The 18,748-nt window shown below is 35.2% G+C and overlaps 1 protein-coding gene across 14 annotated transcripts in view; it reads left to right on the plus strand.

Moving 5' to 3' along the window:
• FOXJ3 (forkhead box J3) overlaps positions 1–18,748 on the plus strand; it is a 133,627-nt gene that overhangs the window by 99,313 nt on the left and 15,566 nt on the right. For 10 of the 14 annotated variants that reach the window (XM_059046191.2, XM_067010024.1, XM_067009987.1 and 7 more), the window contains 3 exons: positions 342–443; positions 13,342–13,470; positions 15,974–16,148. In XM_059046191.2, coding sequence (XP_058902174.1) covers positions 342–443; positions 13,342–13,470; positions 15,974–16,148 — 406 coding nt within the window. The remainder of the gene's footprint in view (positions 1–341; positions 444–13,341; positions 13,471–15,973; positions 16,149–18,748) is intronic. The other 4 variants (XM_059046216.2, XM_067010037.1, XM_067010045.1 and 1 more) reach the window with 1 other exon arrangement.

Consider the following 18,748-nt stretch of genomic DNA (forward strand, 5'->3'; position numbering starts at 1 on the left):
ATAACTACAGGGATCTATTACTAAAAGGGAGAAGATGGGAGAATGAGTGTTAACCTGATTGTTAGTAACCTCCACTACAGAAGTTTATCTCTAATTTTTGCAAACCTATCCCACAACCAGTTAAGAGTTGGTAAGGAGTAGCCATACCAATGGACTTTGTGATTATCAGGTTAGTAGCATAATAAAATATAGTAGAAGAGAATTCAGTAATGATTTTAAGTTTATTTTCAGAAACAAAGCACAAAACTGGATGTTGGAGGATTTGATGAAATAACTTCAAATTGTGTTAAAGTTGGTGGTTTTATGAGCTAATAATTATTTATTTTGTTCTTGTATTTTAGGCCTCAACTCCATATAGCATAGATTCAGATTCTTTGGGAATGGAGTGTATTATTTCGGGAAGTGCCTCTCCAACTCTGGCAATCAACACTGTGACTAACAAAGTAATTCTATTTTTTGAACACTTTTGAAATGTCATTGAGTAATACATTTAATTTGCTCTTATAGTAACAGTAGATTTCTGTATGGTTGAGTTTAAAGATGATATAAATTTGACCAAACCATACATGGCAGTTTGAAAGCTGAATCCACAATGCTTTTAGCTTTGCACAAGTTAGAAGTAAATAAATAATTCTCTGGAAAAATTGGAAGATGCTTATTGGGAAGCTCTATATTAAATCTAAATTCTTGACACTACCAATCCCATTGAATTTTTGAGTCCAGCATTTTATTGAATCAGTTTGTTTCAAATTCATTGATTACCCCTCTAAATATGTGATTTAAAAAGAGATTGACAACCAGGGCATCAACAGAATCCAGTAAAATAAATAATTCAGACAAACTCAGAGTCCATTAGAACGGTGGTCAATCTCTTTCATGATATTCAAGTCTAGGTACATACCCAGAAGTGTACTATGGGGTAGTCTGCTGCAATTTTTGTTTTGTTTTTGTTATTGAAGCAAGAGTCAAAACTTTGTGCTAAGTCATTATATACCTAGTAGGGTACAAATATCTCTTCTTTACAAGGTAATTTCTTAATCTCATATCTCAAAACCCTAAAAAGCCTCTGGGAGGTTCATGAAATAACTTGGTTCTGTGCATCTATTTCCTCCCTTACTAGACCATGATGAGCACCTTGAAGCCATAATATTTCTCACTCTTGTACTCATACGGTCTGTCAGTCTTTCTCTTACCCTCTCCCCATCTCCCTTTCTTTCACTTGCTTTTTTTTTTAAAAAAAATCTCACTTTTCTACTTTCTTGTGCGCACACGTAAACACAAACATGTATGCATACTCATTTGCACTAATATACGTAGTATCTTTGTATTTGTAAAAGGCAATGAATAAGCAGATAGAAGACAGATTATAATCAGAGTGACTAATCAGAATTCCAGTTTAAATAGGAAACTGGCAACTGAGGTGTAAAGTAATAATTTTTCCCAAATAGCAATACATGGATTGGTTCCATCAGAATCACTTAAGGGAGGGGGTGGGGTTGTTAGTGTGTACGTGTGTTTGGTGGTGGTAGTAATTCCAAGATGCCATTGCAGGCCTTCCAAATCAGTTACTTTATCCTTGTAGGTAGGGCCCAGAAATCTGTACTTTAAAAAATCATCCCTAATGATACCCAGCTAGACTTGAGAATTTCTAGTGAAATAGACAGGTTGGAATCAGAGGTATCCAGTACTGCTCTTTGCGATAGTCCAAGCAGGAGATACTGAGGCCTAAACAGACAGTTGTGGCTATTAGGAAGCAATTAGAAAGTAGTAACACTGGGACTTTGTGACTAAATAAAGGAGCTGGAGTTTTTGGACTTCTGCTTTCAGATATGATAGAATAGCTAGTATCAGATTAATCCTTCTCCTTATCTATATAAAATTACCACCCTGCCTCCCACACGCTGCCCACCAATAAAAAAGAAAGGCATTGGAGAAAAAGACAGGCAGGACTTCAGAAGTGAAGATCTCAGGAAAAAGGGAAGCACATTGCGATAAGCCCTACATGTTTTCCCTTGGGATATTTCCCACTTCTCAGTGCATGGCATAGAGGCTGCATAGAAAGCTACAACCTAGAGCAGTCACTGAGCTAGGGATGTAAAAACCAGAGTTGGAGGCTACCAAAGAGCCAGGGCTTAAGGACCAGGATCCTGAGGAATCTCAGAAGTGACCTCAACTTTTTGCAAGCAATATCCAGTTAAGGCATTTGCTAACCCCTAACCTGTGTGTGCTTCGACTCAGACACAGGCAAATCATGTGGATTTTTCACTAGCCAGAATTCAGCAGTCTCCTGGGGGTGGGGTGGGGGGACAGAAGTTGTAGTTCCTTAAGAGGGAGCCATGGTAAACACCCCAGTTTTTCAAATTGATACTTAAGAAAGATTATGTTCTATAAGTAAGAGCAAATCAAAATAACACCAGTCTCAAACTGTTATTAGGGTGGTATGCTAATATTCACTTGCCAAAAGAAAACTGAATCCTTTCTGGAAGATAACATATCCTGAGCTTTTGCAAGTTTTCATAAGGTAAGGTCTCACTTTCAATCAGAATTTTCAGACATTTCAGGAAACAAGACCAAATAATTAAATGCCAAGATGGAAAGATAGTATAAACATATCCACAAGTGATCTAGATATTGATTTTTAAATAACTGTGACTAATATGTTGAAGAAAATAGATGAATTATAGAAAATTTATCAGAATTGGAATCTGTATGGAAGAATCAAGAGAACTGAAAAATATAATAACTGAAATTAAGAATTAAATAGATGGATTTAACAGATTAGACACAGCAGAGAATCAGTGAACTGGAAGATAAGTCAATAGAAAATATGCAGGTTGAGAAACAAAGAATGGAAAATTAAGAGAAGCTTAAGAGATAAATGGGATACAGGGAAAAGATCTTGCAAACTTGCCTTTAGTGTTCCAGAAGAGAAGCAAAAGGGAATAGAGGGCTTCCCTGGTGGCGCAGTGGTTGAGAATCCGCCTGCCGATGCAGGGGATACGGGTTCGTGCCCCGGTCTGGGAAGATCCCACATGCCGCGGAGCGGCTGGGCCCGTGAGCCATGGCCGCTGGGCCTGCGCATCCGGAGCCTGTGCCCCGCAACGGGAGAGGCCACAACAGTGAGAGGCCCGCATACCACAAAAAAAAAAAAAAAAAAAAAAGGGAATAGAGAAGAAGCAATATTTTAATTTTCTAAGACTGATGAAAGATGACACAGTACAGATTCAAGAAGTTCTGAGAACCCCAAGAAGGACTAATTAAAAGAAAACCTTATCAGGCAAATAAAAGTCAAACTGCTAAAAAACAAGGATTTTTTAAAAAGAAATCTTAAAATCAGAAGAAAATAATAGGCAACTTCAAAGGAACACACTGAATTCTGAATAAAAATAATAAAAGTCAGATACCACCAGAATGAAAGTTTTGTAGTGCTGAAAGGAAATAACTGCCAATCCAGAATTCTAAAATTAGAATTTCTATGAATAATGAAGTTTAAGTAAATAGGCTTTTACAGAAACAAAATGTGAGAGAATGTTACAGTATTAAAAAATTAAAGGAGGTTAATTTTTCAGATAGAAGGAAAATTATCCTGTGCAGAAAAGAATGAAGAACACCAAAAGAGTATGCATGTCAGTAAATAAAAATATGTATCGAGTGATTAAAACAATAGCAGTAGCAGTGTTGCTATAGAACGCAATGCTTTGGAGTCTAAAATACTTGTAGAAGTTAAGGTACATGACAATACTAGAGTAAGGCATTAGGAAATATATTGCAGTTAATGTCTTTGCATTATATGGGAATTGGTAAAAGTACTAAGTCAAGGGCATGTGGTAAAAATCTAGGGCAGTGATTCTTAACACTTCAGCATATATCAGAATAACTAGGAGGGCTTGTTGAAACCCAGATTACTGGGCCCTACCCTGAGAGTTCCTGATTCTCTAGGTCTGAGTTGGGGTCTGAAAAATTGCATTTCTGACATGTTCTCAGATACTGGTCATGTACTGGTCCAAGTTCCTTACCTTATGAACCACTGCTCTAGATTACTACAAGAATAGTAAAAGAATATTACCAAATAAGGAAAAATAATAAATCCTTGGTTAACCCAAAAGTAGGCAAGAAAGAAAAAAAAAAATGAGCAAAGATGGGAACACAGGAAAATAAAAAGTATTTAAATCTAATTACATTAAGGAATACATTAAATGTAAATTGCTAAATATTCATTTAAAAGCTAAAGAGTCTTTTGTGACCACAACAGCATGAAAGTAGAAATCAACCTTAGAAAGAGAGCTGAAAAAAAAATGATTACACATTAGTTTGTAGTCTAACCATAAGGAATAATAGGCGAACAGAATATACTGCTCATTAGTAGTATTTTAAGTAACTTGCTTTTCATATGTCACCAATAAAAAGATCTGACAGGAAGTTTGTCACAGCGAAAAAAAAAATTACATGGAGAGTAAACTGCATGCTACGAAAAAACCAATGCATCAGCAATGAAATCAAAGAGGAAATTTAAAAATACTTGAGACAAATGACAATGAAAACACAACCATACAAAATCTGTGGGATGCAGCAAAAGCATTTCTTAGAGGGAAGTTCATTGCAATACAGGCCTTCTTCAAAAAACAGGAAAAATCTCAACCTAACCTACTACCTAAAAGAATTAGAAAAAGAAGAATAAACAAAATGTAAAGTCAGCAGAAGGAAAGAAATAATAGAGATTTTTAAAAGGTAGAAAAAACTCAATAAAACCAAGGGCTGGTTCTGTGAAGGGGCAAACAAAATCGACAAACCTCTGGCCAGGCTCACCAAGCAGAAAAGAGAGTGGACCCAAATAAACAAAATAATGAATGAAAGAAGAGAAATAACAACTGATACTGCAGAAATACGAAAAACCATAAGAGAATACTATGAACAGTTATATACCAACAGATTGAACAGCCTAGAAGAAGTGACAAGTTTCTAGAAACATAACAGCCTACCAAAACTGAATCAAGAAGAAATAGATAATTCACCAGAGGTGAATTATCCTGCAAACAAAAGTCCAGGACCAGATGGCTTCACTGGGGAAATCTACCAGACATGCAAAGAAGAACTTATAATGGTCTTTCTCAAACTCTTCCAAAAGACTGAAGAGGAGGGAACACTCCCAAAGTCATTCTGTGAAGCCACTATCACTCTGATACCAAAACCAGACAAAGATAATAACAAAAAAAGAAAATGACAGGGCAGTATCTTTGATAATACAGATGCAGAATTCTCAACAAAATATTAGCAAGCCAAATCCAACAGCACATAAAAAAGATATTACATCACAATAAAGTTGGATTCATACCAGGGTCACAGGAATGGATCAATATATGCAAATCAATCAATGTGATACACCACATCAACAAAAGAAAAGACAAAAACCACATGATAATCTCAATAGATGCAGAAAAAAATATTTGATAAAATTCAACATCCATTCATGATCAAAACTCTTATCAAAGTGAGTGTAGAGGGAACATATCTCAACCTAATAAAAGCTATTTATGATAAACCCACAGCCAACATAATACTCAACCATGAAAAGCTGAAAGCCTTCTTGCTAAAATCTGGAACAAGACAAGGATGCCCACTCTCACCACTTCTATCCAATAGATAAAATTGTCATTATATGCAGATGACATGATACTATATATAGAAAACCTAAAGACTTCACACAAAATCTATTAAATCTGATAAACGAATTCAGCAAGGTAGCAGAATACAGGATTAACATACAGAAATCTGTTGCATTTCTTTACACTTAACAATGAAATGTCAGAAAGGGAAAGTAAAAAAAAAAATCCCTTTTAAAATTGCATCAAAAAAAATACTTAGGAATAAACCTGACGGAGGAGGTGAAAGATTAATATGCTGAGAAGTATAAAACATTGGTAAAGGAAATTGAAGATGATTCAAAGAAATGGAAAGATATTCCATGCTCTTGGATTGGAAGAATTAATATCGTTAAAATGGCCATACTGTCCAAAGCAATCTGCAGACTTAATGCAATCCCTGTCAAATTACCCATGATGTTTTTCACAGAACTAGAACAGATAATCCTAAAATTTCTTTGGAACCATAAAAGAACCAGAATTGCCAAAGCAATCCTGAGGGAAAAAAACAAAGCTGGAGGCATAAGCTTCCCAGACTTCAGACAATACTGCAAAGCTACAGTAATCAAAACAGCATGGTATTGGTGCAAAAACAGACATATGGATCAAGGGAACAGAATTCAGAGCCCAGAAATAAACCCACACACCTACGGTCAATTAATCTTTGACAAAGGAGGCAAGAATACACAATTGAGAAATGACAAGTCTCTTCAAGTGGTATTGGGAAAGCCGGACTAGTGCATGTAAATCAGAACACACCCTCACACCATACACAGTAAGCTCAAAATGACTTAAAAACTTAAATATAAGGGCTTCCCTGGTGGCGCAGTGGTTGAGAGTCCGCCTGCTGATGCAGGAGACACGGGTTCGTGCCCCAGTCCGGGAAGGTCCCACATGCCGCGGAGCAACTAAGCCCGTGAGCCATGGCCGCTAGGCCTGCGCGTCCGGAGCCTGTGCTCCGCAACGGGAGAGGCCACAACAGTGAGAGGCCTGCAAAAAAAAAACACTTAAATATAATACATAACACCATAAAACTAGAAGAGAGGGCTTCCCTGGTGGCGCAGTGGTTGAGAGTCTGCCTGCCGATGTAGGGGACACGAGTTTGTGCCCCAGTCCGGGAAGATCCCACATGCCATGGAGCGGCTGGGCCCGTGAGCCATGGCCGTTGAGCCTGCGCGTCCGGAGCCTGTGCTCCGCAACGGGAGAGGCCACAACAGTGAGAGGCCCACGTACCCCAAAAAAATAAAACAAAAAAAACAAACAAACAGTAGAAGAGAGCATAGGCAACACATTCTCTGGCATAAATCATAGCAGTGTTTTCTTAGGTCAATCTCCCAAAACAATAGAAATAAAAGCAAAAATAAACAGATGGGATCTAATCAAACTTATAAGCTTTTGCACAGCAAAGGAAACCATAAACAAAATGAAAAGACAACCTACAGACTAGGAGAAAATATTTGCAAATGATGGGACCGACAAGGGATTAATTTCTAAAATATACAAACAGCTCGTACAACTCAATAACAACAAAAAACAAACAACCCAATCAAAAAATGGACAGAATACCTAAATAGACATTTCTCCAAAGAGGACATACAGATGGCCAATATGCACATGAAAAGATGCTCAACATCACTAATTATTAGAGAAATGCAAATCAGAACTACAGTGAGGTATCACCTCACTCCAGTCAGAGTGGCCATCATCAAAAAGTCTACAAATAATAAATGCTGGAGAGGGTGTGGAGAAAAGGGAACCCTTCTACACTGTTGGTGGGAATGTAAATTGGTGCAGCCACTGTGGAAAACAGTTTGGAGGTTCCTCAAAAAACTAAAAATAGAGTTGCCATATGATCTAGTGATCTCACTCCTAGGCATATATCCAGAGAAGACTGTAATTTGAAAAGACACATGCACCCCAGTGTTCATAGCAGCACTGTTTACAATAGCCAAGACATGGAAGCAACCTAAATGTTCATCGACAGATCAGTGGGTAAAGAAGATGTGATATGTGTACACATTTTCATTACTCCCAAAAGAAAATCTCATACCCATTAGCATTCATTTCCCATTTCCTCCATCCCCTGGTAACCATTAATTTAGTTTCTAACATTCTGGATTTGCCTATTCTGGACTTTTCATGTAAGTGGAATTACAAAATATATGACCTTTTATGTATGACTTCTTTCACTAAACACATTTTCAAGGTTCACCATGTTATGGCATGTGTCAGTATTTCATTCCTGTTGTTGTATAATTTAACTGTGTCCCAGAATAAATCTCAAAAACATTAATAAGAATCTAAAAATACAGCACTTAGTAATGTAGATTCACAATAGTCTGGCATACAATAAAAAATTACCAAGCAAAGAAGCAGTAGAAAACAACCCATAATGAGGCAAAAATCAGTCAATCAGAGCTGACCCGGAAATGACACACATGATAGAACTAGTAGAAAAGGACATTAAAACAGTTAATCATGAGCCAAGATATGGAAATAACCTAAGTGTCCATCAATAGATGAATGGATAAAGAAGATGTGGTATGTAATATACAATGGAATAATGTTCATGAGAAAGAAAGAAATCCTGCCCTTTGTGACAAAATGGATGGACCTTGAAGGCCTTGTGCCAAGTGAAATAAGTCAGGCAGAGAAAGACAAATACTGTATGATATCACTTATATGTGGAATCTTAAAAGGCCAAACTCAGAGAAACAGAATAGAATGGTGGTTACTGGGGGCCTAGGGAGTGGGGGGAAGTGGGGAGATGGTCAAAGAGAACCTTTCATTGTAAGATGATTAAGTTTTGGGAATCTAATATATAGCAGGGTGATTACAGGCGTGATACTACAACACTTGCTAGGAGAAAAGTTGCCAGCAGAGTAGGTCTTAAATGTTCTCATCACAAAGAGAAATGGTAATTATGTGAGGTGATGGAGGTGTTAGCTAATGATGGTAGTGATTTTGTAATACATAAGTATATCAAACTAGTACATTGTGCACCTTAAATTTATACAATGTGTTATATGTCAATTATATCTCAAGCTGGGGGCTAGGGGGTGTGGGGAACTGTTGATCATGTGTATAGACACATGGAAGATATTTAAAAACCCAAATCAAACTCCTTAGTGATAAAAATATGTCCCACTTGAAAAATAAACTGGATGGGATTAACAGCAGATTAGGCATTATAGAAGGAAAGATATGAACTTGAAGATATAGCAATAAAAGCTATCCAAAGTGAAACAGAGAAAAGACTGTAAGAAAGTAAATAGAGTATTAGTGAGCTGTGGGGACAGCTTCAGGCAACCTATAATATGTGTAATTGAAGTTCCTGATGTAAACCAGGACCTACACAGAGCAATTAAGGACACCAGAAATGGTAACTATGTGGGTAGATATGAAGCTTTTTTTTAAAAAAATGTAAATCTCTTTAAAAGATAACTCTATAAAGCAAAAATTACAAAAATGCATTGTGGGTTTATAACACATAGAAGTAAAATATATGACAGTAGTGTTCAGGCAAGGAGAGGAGAAATGAAAGCTATGAAAAGAGAAAAAGTTTTAAATTTGGGAAGGCAAAAGTAAAGCCATTGTTCACAGAAGACATCATTATTTATATGGAAAATTCAAAAGAATCTACAGATAAACTTTTGGAATTAATAAGTGAATTTACCAAAGTGTCAGTATTAGATCAGTGTTGGATTTTAGAAGTCAGTTATTTTTCTGTGTATTAGCCATGGACAGTTAGAAAATACAATTTAAAAGATAATACTTACATTAGCATTCAGAAACATCAAATACAGAGACACCTCATTTTATTGTGCTTCGCTGTATTGCACTCCCCAGATATTGGGTTTTTTATGAATTGAAAGTTTGTAGCAACCCTGTGTTGCCAGCTGATGTTTAGCATTTTTAACCAGTAAAGTAGTTTTAAATTAAGGTATATACATTGTTTCTGTAGACATAATGCTATTGCACACTTAATAGACTACAGTACATTGTAAACATAACTTTTGTATGCACTGGGAGACCAGAAAATTTGTGTGACTTGCTTTATTTCAATACTTGCTTTATTGCAGTGGTCTGGAACCAAACCCGCAATATCTCTGAGGTAGCTAGGATTAAATGAAAGATGAATTCTGCACAGAAAACTATAAAAAATTAGAACAAAGAGGGTATAAATAAGTGGATATATAATTTTCATAGAGAAGATTATTGTAAAGAAGTCAGTTTTTCCTGAGTTTATCTACAGATATAATATCCCAATCAAAATTCCACAATGCTTTTTTTAGGGGAAGGAAGATAGTAGGAAATGACCAGCTGATTTTAAAAGATAAATGAGACTTCAAATGGTAAACAGTAATTGAAGAAAATGTTGAAGAAAAAGATAAAAGAGGATTTATACTTCCAAATATCAAGAGTAAACCTACAATAATTGAAAGTATAATATTGGCATAAGAATAGACACATAAAATTATGGAACAGAGTTCAGTGATGTCTTTCAACAAATGGTGCTGAATCAATAGAAAAGTGAGATTTTTTTCATGCACAAAAATCAATTTCAGATGGATTTGAGACCTTAATATAAATGATGAAGTTCTCAATTGGATGAAAAAGAATAAAATGTTTTTAAAAGTGGAATGAAGAAGTAATAAAAGATTAAGAGCCTATGCTGTTGCAACATGCAACAAAGCTTTACATAATCCTTTAGCTAAATTTACTGCAAAAGGACAGAAAAGGATATATACGTTGTATGAAACCAGTCATTAATGGTAGAAGTCTGTATGGTGGTTACCTGTAACAGGAGATATACGGATGGATAATGACTGGCTTGTGAATGATGATTGGGAGAGTTCATGAGTGGGCCTTCTGGTGTTCAGGTATGCTCTGTATCAGTGGTTCTGTGATCTGTGGACACCTGAGTAACCAATGCCCTTTTGGGGATTCCATGATAATACTAAAATGCTATTTGCCTTTTCCTTTGTGTTTTCACAGATGCAGCAAAAGCAATAATATGTAAACATTAGCACAAGTCAAGGCAGTGACACCTGACTGTACTAGTAGTCATTGTATTCTTCACAGCCACACACCCTTCAGATTTAAAAAAAAGTACTAGTTAAGAATATACTTGGTGATGCAGGAAAAATAATTTTATTAAATTGTGGCCTTTGAGTATACATTTTTAAGAATCCGTGTGGTGAAATGGGAAGTATGCATAAAACCCTTAAACTGTGTATACCGAAGTACAGTGGTTGCTTCAAGGAAGAGCATTTGTGTTGAACTAGCCACTTTGTTCATGGAGCATTGATTTTTACTTGAAAGAACAACTGACACTATTATTCAGATTTGGGTATTTGGCAGATATTTTCTTGAAAATGAATAAAGTAAGCCTCTCACTTAAAAGAAAACAATTGACAGTATCTCTTGCCAATGGTAAAATTTGAGCTTTTAAGCAAAACATACAGGTTCGGAAAACTTACATCCACCACAGTGAGTCTGATAGCTTCACAGTCTTTACACACTTTTCCAATGAGATTGTTGGTAATGTTAACACGTGTGATGTTTTGATGTTGTGTAATGAAATATGTGAATATTTGGAAGATCTACATAATTTAGTGAATGATATTTGCCAAATGACCAATGCATAATGTTATAAAATCATGCATGGGTAAATGGTCCATTCAAAGTCTGAGGTGGAAAGTGGATTATAATGTAAAAGAGTATGAAAATTTATTCATATGGTTTCAGATTTTACATTGCAACTAATCTTTAAAAAATTGTCACTTGTCATATTTTTGTATAGTATCAAAAAAGACTATCCACAACTATCTGAAAAGTCTATTAAAATATGCTTCCCTTTTCCAAACACACACATATATACATATGTATATATATGATGCTGGGTTTTCTTTCTATACTTCCATCTAAACAACATATTGCAACAGGTGGAATGCAGAAGCAGATATGAGAATCTAGCTGTTTCCTGTTAAGCCAGGCTTTGAAATTTACAAAAATGTAAAACAGTGGCACCCTTCTAATTTTACTTATTGAGAGAAAATATTTATTTTGTTAAAGTATAGTTGAGTTTGTAATAGTTATTTTTAAATTAGTATTTAAAATTTTTTAAATTTCTAATATACCAGTTATTGATAAATATATCAAAATAAACAAAAGCTTCTTGACTCCTTAATATTTAAGACTGCAAAAGGGATCTAAGATCAAAGTTTGAGAATTGCTGTTGATTCCTTGATTCCATGAGTTACGCCCATTTTATAATTAATAAACTATAACAACTCGTGTATTTTCCTCTCCATAATATGTTACATTTTAATAAAAATCGTATCCTCCTTAGCTATGAGGATTTGTCCAAGGTGGTGGGAAGTATTTCTGACTTGAGTGATAAGTAACTAAGCATGGACAGGAAAGAATGAGCAGCCAACAAAATGACCATAGGATGCTTATAATTTGCTGATATTGTATTGCTTTAGAGCCCATAAGGTTGAGTTTTTTTAAAAAATGAAATTTACACTGGAAATACTGACCAGAAAGAAAAATCTTTGCCATAGTTTTATTTCCTCTCATTTTTCCTTATACTCCTTTCCCTTATTAGTTCCTAGACACATAATTGTTCCTAGCTGATGTGAATGTGAGACAGTTTGGTTTTGCCTTAAGTATTGAGGACTATATGCCTAGTTTTCCAGGTTTTGGCCTCTTTTGGCAAATGAGCATTGAGCGTGACCCCATTTTCAGCACAGACAGAAGGGTGGTAATAGCTCAATTAGTCATTAAATTGAGCAAGTATTTATTATGTTTATACTGAGTAGAAAACATTATGCTACTTATGATTATTTATTGGGGAACTCAAGTTGCTAACAGTCTAATAGTGGATAAAAATTTGATAAAAATTAGTTACACCATAAAATCAAAAGTATTAATTTTTCCCATGAAAATAGGAGCATAGAAAGGAAAATTGGTAGTAGCATCTGAATAGAACTTTAAAGGATAGTTAGACTAGTTTTCTGTTTTAAAAATATCTTTTTTGTTGTTTCTAATTAAAAATGATAATGCACATTATAAACATACTCAAGCATTGTAAAAATATACACTATCAGTGACAGAAGTCTTCAGTAACAGTTTGATACATAGTTCTTTCATGTCTAATGCATATGTTAGCATATTATTGTTATTTTTAAAATCAGATCACATATTTATGATTCTGCAATTGTGTTGGACAGTTAAGTTTACAGTTTTCAATATTATAAACACTATGATGCCTAAATTCTATTTCTTGTGTTCTTTTTTTTTTATGCCTAAGATTTTGAAAGAAGAAAACTGATTTTGCTTAAAGCTTGAGTAAAAATAAGTTTATGCATTATAGAAAATTTAACAGTAAAAATCTGTTATAATCCCCTCTTATTAAATGTCGATGAACTAATTATACCTTTTAGAAAATTGAATTTATGTACCTCTGGATGGGATATATCCTTCAGTTTGAAAGTAAATTATCAATATTTCACAGTGAACATGGAGTTAGCAATGTAGAGCATGGATTTGGGGTAGGTAAACACCAAAGGAAAGACCAGTAACATTTTGTTTCCCTTCCATCTACCAGGTTGGTTGTATTTTTGTAGAGTTGCTTAAAAAGTACTTTTTATAGTGGGAACTACTTATTCAAATGTTGCTGTTCTTTTCATTGTAGGTAACATTGTACAACACTGATCAGGATGGTAGTGATAGCCCACGCAGTAGCCTTAACAACAGTCTCTCAGATCAGAGTTTGGCATCTGTTAATTTGAACAGTGTTGGAAGTGTGCATAGTTACACACCGGTAAGTCTTGGTGAAGTTAACTCCTTTGTTGAGTACTCATTTAGAGTTTAAAACGGAACCAAACATAATTGAAATGCAAATAAAAAGTGAAGATGTATATTTCTCACTGATCAAATTGATCATTAGCTTAGATAAGTAGAGCAGATTTCTGTTATATTTCAGCAAGTTAGATACAAATATATTGTTATACTATGTTATATATTTTGGTCTACTTCATCTGTTGTCTGTCCAAGTGAAACACAATTGGAATAGGAAAAGAATTTTTACTTTAGTCTTCTAAAGCTATGTTTGATGATATTTTACAGTCCTTGGTAAAAGAGCTTAGAGGATATGTGTATCACCTAGTTTCCCAGAAGCAGATCTAAGAAGGGGATTCTACAAATCCCAAAGGTTAGGATGACCTGGTACTCAGTTGTTAACCAGTCTTGTATTTTCAGTTTGGGCCTGGAAAACAAAGCTATGCTATAAAGGGACCTGTGTGAGTATTCTTGCTCCTGTGCTGACCCTTCCGTTATCTGATACTTCTTTTCAAATCATCTTGCAACTGTCCTCCCCAGTAGACAGAACAGAGCCCGAGAGAGCCATACGCCACACTGTTCATGATATAAATTTGATCTCATCAGATCTCTCCCTGTTCCAAGATGAGTAATAGGTAAAAACTTTACACAGAAAAAAGATGTAAGGGGGAGGGGGGACCTGAAATAAGAAAATAACATGAGGGAAACAAATTCAGAGAGCAGTTTTAAAACTCACCTTGAATGTAGGAGAAGAGAAAGAAGACAACGCAAAACTGTTAACAGTGCTCTGGGGGAAAAAATTTAAAATATTTTTCAAGAATGCAGAAGAAACAGATAAAGGAATACCAATTCTGTAAAAGAATACGATAGATATGGAGAATTGCGAATTATAGGTGTCCCCAAATAGTTGGTACAGAAGCAGTTTTCAGAAGAAATAGAGAACAAAAGAGTTACTAGGTTCTAAGAAAAGTTAATGGGAAAAAAACTATATCTAGACACATCATGACAAATTTTTAAATTTCAGAAGTAATCATAGATACTCTAGCAGAAGAAATAAGGTACATTCAGAGAAACACAAATCATTCCTCTCTTCCATAATACTAAATGCCAGAAGATGATGGAACACTTTATACAGAGTGTCAAGGGAATAGGTTTGGAATTATAAATATTATGCCCACCAAATTTTCATTCAGTTGTGAAGTCAAGAAAAAGACATTAATTCTTTGATACACAGTTTAGAAAGCATCCTACACTTTGTTTTCATGCACCCTTCCTGAAAAAAATTACGTATTTAGCTGATCAGGTGGTGAATTAAAGTACTCAGTAATGATGAAGTCTTGTGCCAGTGGTTGAGCCATTCCCCTACACAAAACTCGTATTTTTCCATGTCATTGTAGACTCCTTGTGAGCATCATTTTGAAAGGCTATATAAATCTGTAACCAGTGTTCATATCTTAATATTTTCAAAACACTAAACCAAATGGTAGTTTGTTACTGCTTGATATGATTTTTAAGATATATTGCTGGGCTTTCCTGGTGGCGCAGTGGTTGGGAGTCCGCCTGCTGATGCAGGGGACATGGGTTCATGCCCCGGTCCGGGAAGATCCCACATGCTGCGGAGTGGCTGGGCCCGTGAGCCATGGCCGCTGAGCCTGCGTGTCCGGAGCCTGTGCTCCACAACGGGAGAGGCCACAACGGTGAGAGGCCCACGTACTGCAAAAAAAAAAAAAAAAAAAAAAAAAAAAAAAAAAATATATATATATATATATATATATATATATATATATATATATATATATATTGCTGATCATGTTTTATTTTTTCTAGTTGTGCTGTCTTCAGAGATAATTCTTATTTTTTAGGTGTTCATGGTGCTCTTTTTCCTTGCATAGCTCGAGGCCCTGATCTATTCTGTTTTTCTCAGAATCTCCTTTGTCTTTTACCCTTCATTTCTTATTTTCCTTAAGTTTCATTTAAAAAAGAAAAATTTACCTACAGTGAAGAGTTAGGTGTGTTGGAGTTCCTTGCTGCTTTGGGCAGTGCCATACAACCTGACTCACAGTATTTGAGTTTAAATACTTAAAGATTAATTGAATAAATGAATGAGAAATGTTAGTAGTTTCAGAATATAGTGAGTTTGAGATGAAATTGCTTCTGTGGAAATCAAGATGAAGACTCCACAGAAACTGGAAGGGTTCCAGGCTTAGCTTATCACTTATTATGACCTTGGGAAGGTCCTTTAACATTGAATTCCTCCCCCCTACTGTGAAATATGGAGGTTGGATTAGATTTCTGAGATTCTTCAAGACCTAAGTTAACAATTTGTGGTCTGTCCTTTTATGTATATGATAGGAAAGCCAAAGACAGGGAAGTTAATTCCTTTGGATTCTAGAAACTGTTCTGATATTTTCAGTTTTATATCATATGTAACAAACCAATTCTGATATAGAGCTACTAAATTAGTAGTTTTTTTCTTTTAATGTTAGGTGACAAATCATCCAGAACCAGTCTCTCAGTCATTAACTCCTCAACAACAGCCACAGTACAACCTTCCAGACCGAGACAAACAACTACTTTTCTCAGAATATAATTTTGAAGATCTCAGTGCCTCATTTCGGAGCCTTTATAAGTCAGTTTTTGAGCAGTCACTTAGTCAACAAGGTGAGTTTTTTAATATCTCTTGTAATTTTTTATTGAAATTTTTTAAAGAATTATTTTCACATGGCAGCTGTTACAGTTCCTTAATCTTAGAACATTACCATCATGATAAGGATTGAAGGTTCTTTGTGCCTTTATTATAGTCTGTATATATTTTTATCATAGCACATGAATGGCAGATAAATCTGTCTCCTCATGCATGCCTACTTTGTTTGATTACTAGTGGTGTCCTGGAGCATTGTGTTAAAGGATTCTGACACTGCATTTATGCCATGTGGGGAAGACTGCCATGATTAATTAGTGATGTCTAGCATGTGAAGTGTTTGAGTGGTAAATGTTGCACCACAAGAATAGATGTGCCTTGCTTTTCTGTTCTGACTGCTGTTAGCAAAGAGATAACTTTTGGAATATGGTAGCACCAGATTTTCAGTTTCATGTATGGCACTTATAAGTGAACACATTAGTTAGCGGTCATTATTTTGTACAACATACTTAAATCAAATTTAACACTAAAGTGATACTGGTTGAGATGTACTGTTACATCTCAATCAAATGCTAGATTGTTGCTATTATGTATTACTGTCCTATTAGCTGCTGGTTTAATTTTAATCAGAGTCATTTAGTAGGATCAAGGTGTCTCATTGTTGTTCCACCATAGAACGAACACTATTCAGAAATTGTTGGGAACTCAAACATTGAAGCATTGCTTTGTTTGGCAGATTGACTATTTATACCCCAACTCAAAGGGTTTACCTGTTCATGGCAGTAGACAAAATAGACAAAAATCCCTGCCTTTAAAGAGTTTACATTTTAATACATATCATTGTCAGATATTATGAAAGTTAATGTTACATGTAAGTGTTATATATATTGATGAATATCAGTAGTTTGTTTAGGAAGTTGGTTTTCTGGTTAAAGTAAGAGTTGTGTATTTTCTCAAATTTTATATTAAATTTTCTTTCTATAAAAGTACAAAAAAACCCTAAGACTTTGCTAAGCAGATCCAGCTTTACTGATCATAGTAGAAAAATACTGGCTTTGAAATAACAATGGTGACAATATCTGAAACCCATAATGCTATTTCATTACACTAATAAAAAAAAGAAGATTGATAGGAATTCTGGATTCTAGTTCAGGTTCTACCATAAAGTCAACCTAGTTAACTTCACCTCTTTAGACCTAAGCATTCCCATCGTACAGTGAAGAAGATTAGGCTAGATCAGTGCTTTCCAAATTGTTGTCTTTGGAGCTGTTGGGTTTTCTTGAGGTTTCAGAGAGAAGGGTGCAGATGAAGAGAGAGACCTAACAGGTTTCTTTTCATAGCTTCCCAGAAAACAACTTTATATTAGTTTTACATACTGGGCTTCTGAAAGATATTTTGTTTTGTTTTATTTTAAAAACAATTTGGGATTAAAAATGTTGGTAGAGATTATATCTGGGTGCCCTCTTAAAATGTTAGGACTTTATTGGAAACATAATGAAATAACTGCTTTCTTTCATCTTATTGTAGTAACCCTATAGATTCCCTATAAATGACATTTTTCCCAGGGTTAAGGCAAGCACTTTTATTAACTCTTCTACATATAAACCCTTAATTTATTATGTTTTGAGATTATCTTATAATGTACTCTGATATAATTTTACTCCTAATAACAAGTATGAGAATACTTTAATTTTGGTTTAAATTTTTTGATTCTTTTATTGACTGACAGTATGGTATGGGACTTTATTTTCATTTCATTCAAGTAAAACTTTTTTGTGTTTGGGTCAGCAAAACATTATATGTTATCTTCTGGGATATGAAAATAGTGTAGTTATATAGAACCACATGTTGCAATAAGGTTTGTTAAAGTGAGTGTCTACCTGCAAGCCAAACGTACATTATTTTTAACATTAAGCACTTCTGGCCTAATCATCATTATCATCATAGTGGCTAATATTTACTGAGCTAAGCCTGCAGCCTGCACTTGTATCATGGCGTGTAATCCTCACAACAACTCTACGAAGCAGGTACTATCATCATACCCATTTTAAATTGAGGTAATTGTGGCTTGGAGAGGTTAGTAATTCTCCAGAGTTACCAAGTGTGTAAATTTTAGTGCAGAGATTTTAATTCCTCTTTTCTGGTGTTAAGAAATATGTATCTTAACCCCTAAACTCTGTCTGTCTCAAGAATGTTCCATAAGAGTAATGAAAAAGAGCAGTGGAGATGGCTGTTTTGTTTTGCTTAGTCTTAAGGATTCTAGCCATCTTGGACTTAAAGTTTTTGGAGTAGTCAGAGAAAGAGATCAGAAATAACTGGGCTTTATTTCTACCCTCCTCTTCTGTCAAAGGTCTTCAGACCTATAGAGAACCATCCTCAAGGTGACCCAACATCTCTCCCACTTTTCCCTTAACATTTTACTCATCTTTCAAGATTCAACTCAGATATTTCCTTTTCAAGGAAGGCTTCTCTGTATTTCAGAGCCCCTTCCTGAAGAAGGGAAGAAGCAGAGTTCCTGTATTCCCTCTGTATACTTTTGCCTTAGTACTTACAGTGTTGGACATAATCTCTTCAAGTGTCTGTCTCTTCCACTGGACCACGAGCTACTTGAGGGCAGAGA

The sequence above is a fragment of the Kogia breviceps genome, chromosome 1 (genome assembly GCF_026419965.1).
Source record: "Kogia breviceps isolate mKogBre1 chromosome 1, mKogBre1 haplotype 1, whole genome shotgun sequence".
Taxonomy (NCBI): domain Eukaryota; kingdom Metazoa; phylum Chordata; class Mammalia; order Artiodactyla; family Physeteridae; genus Kogia; species Kogia breviceps.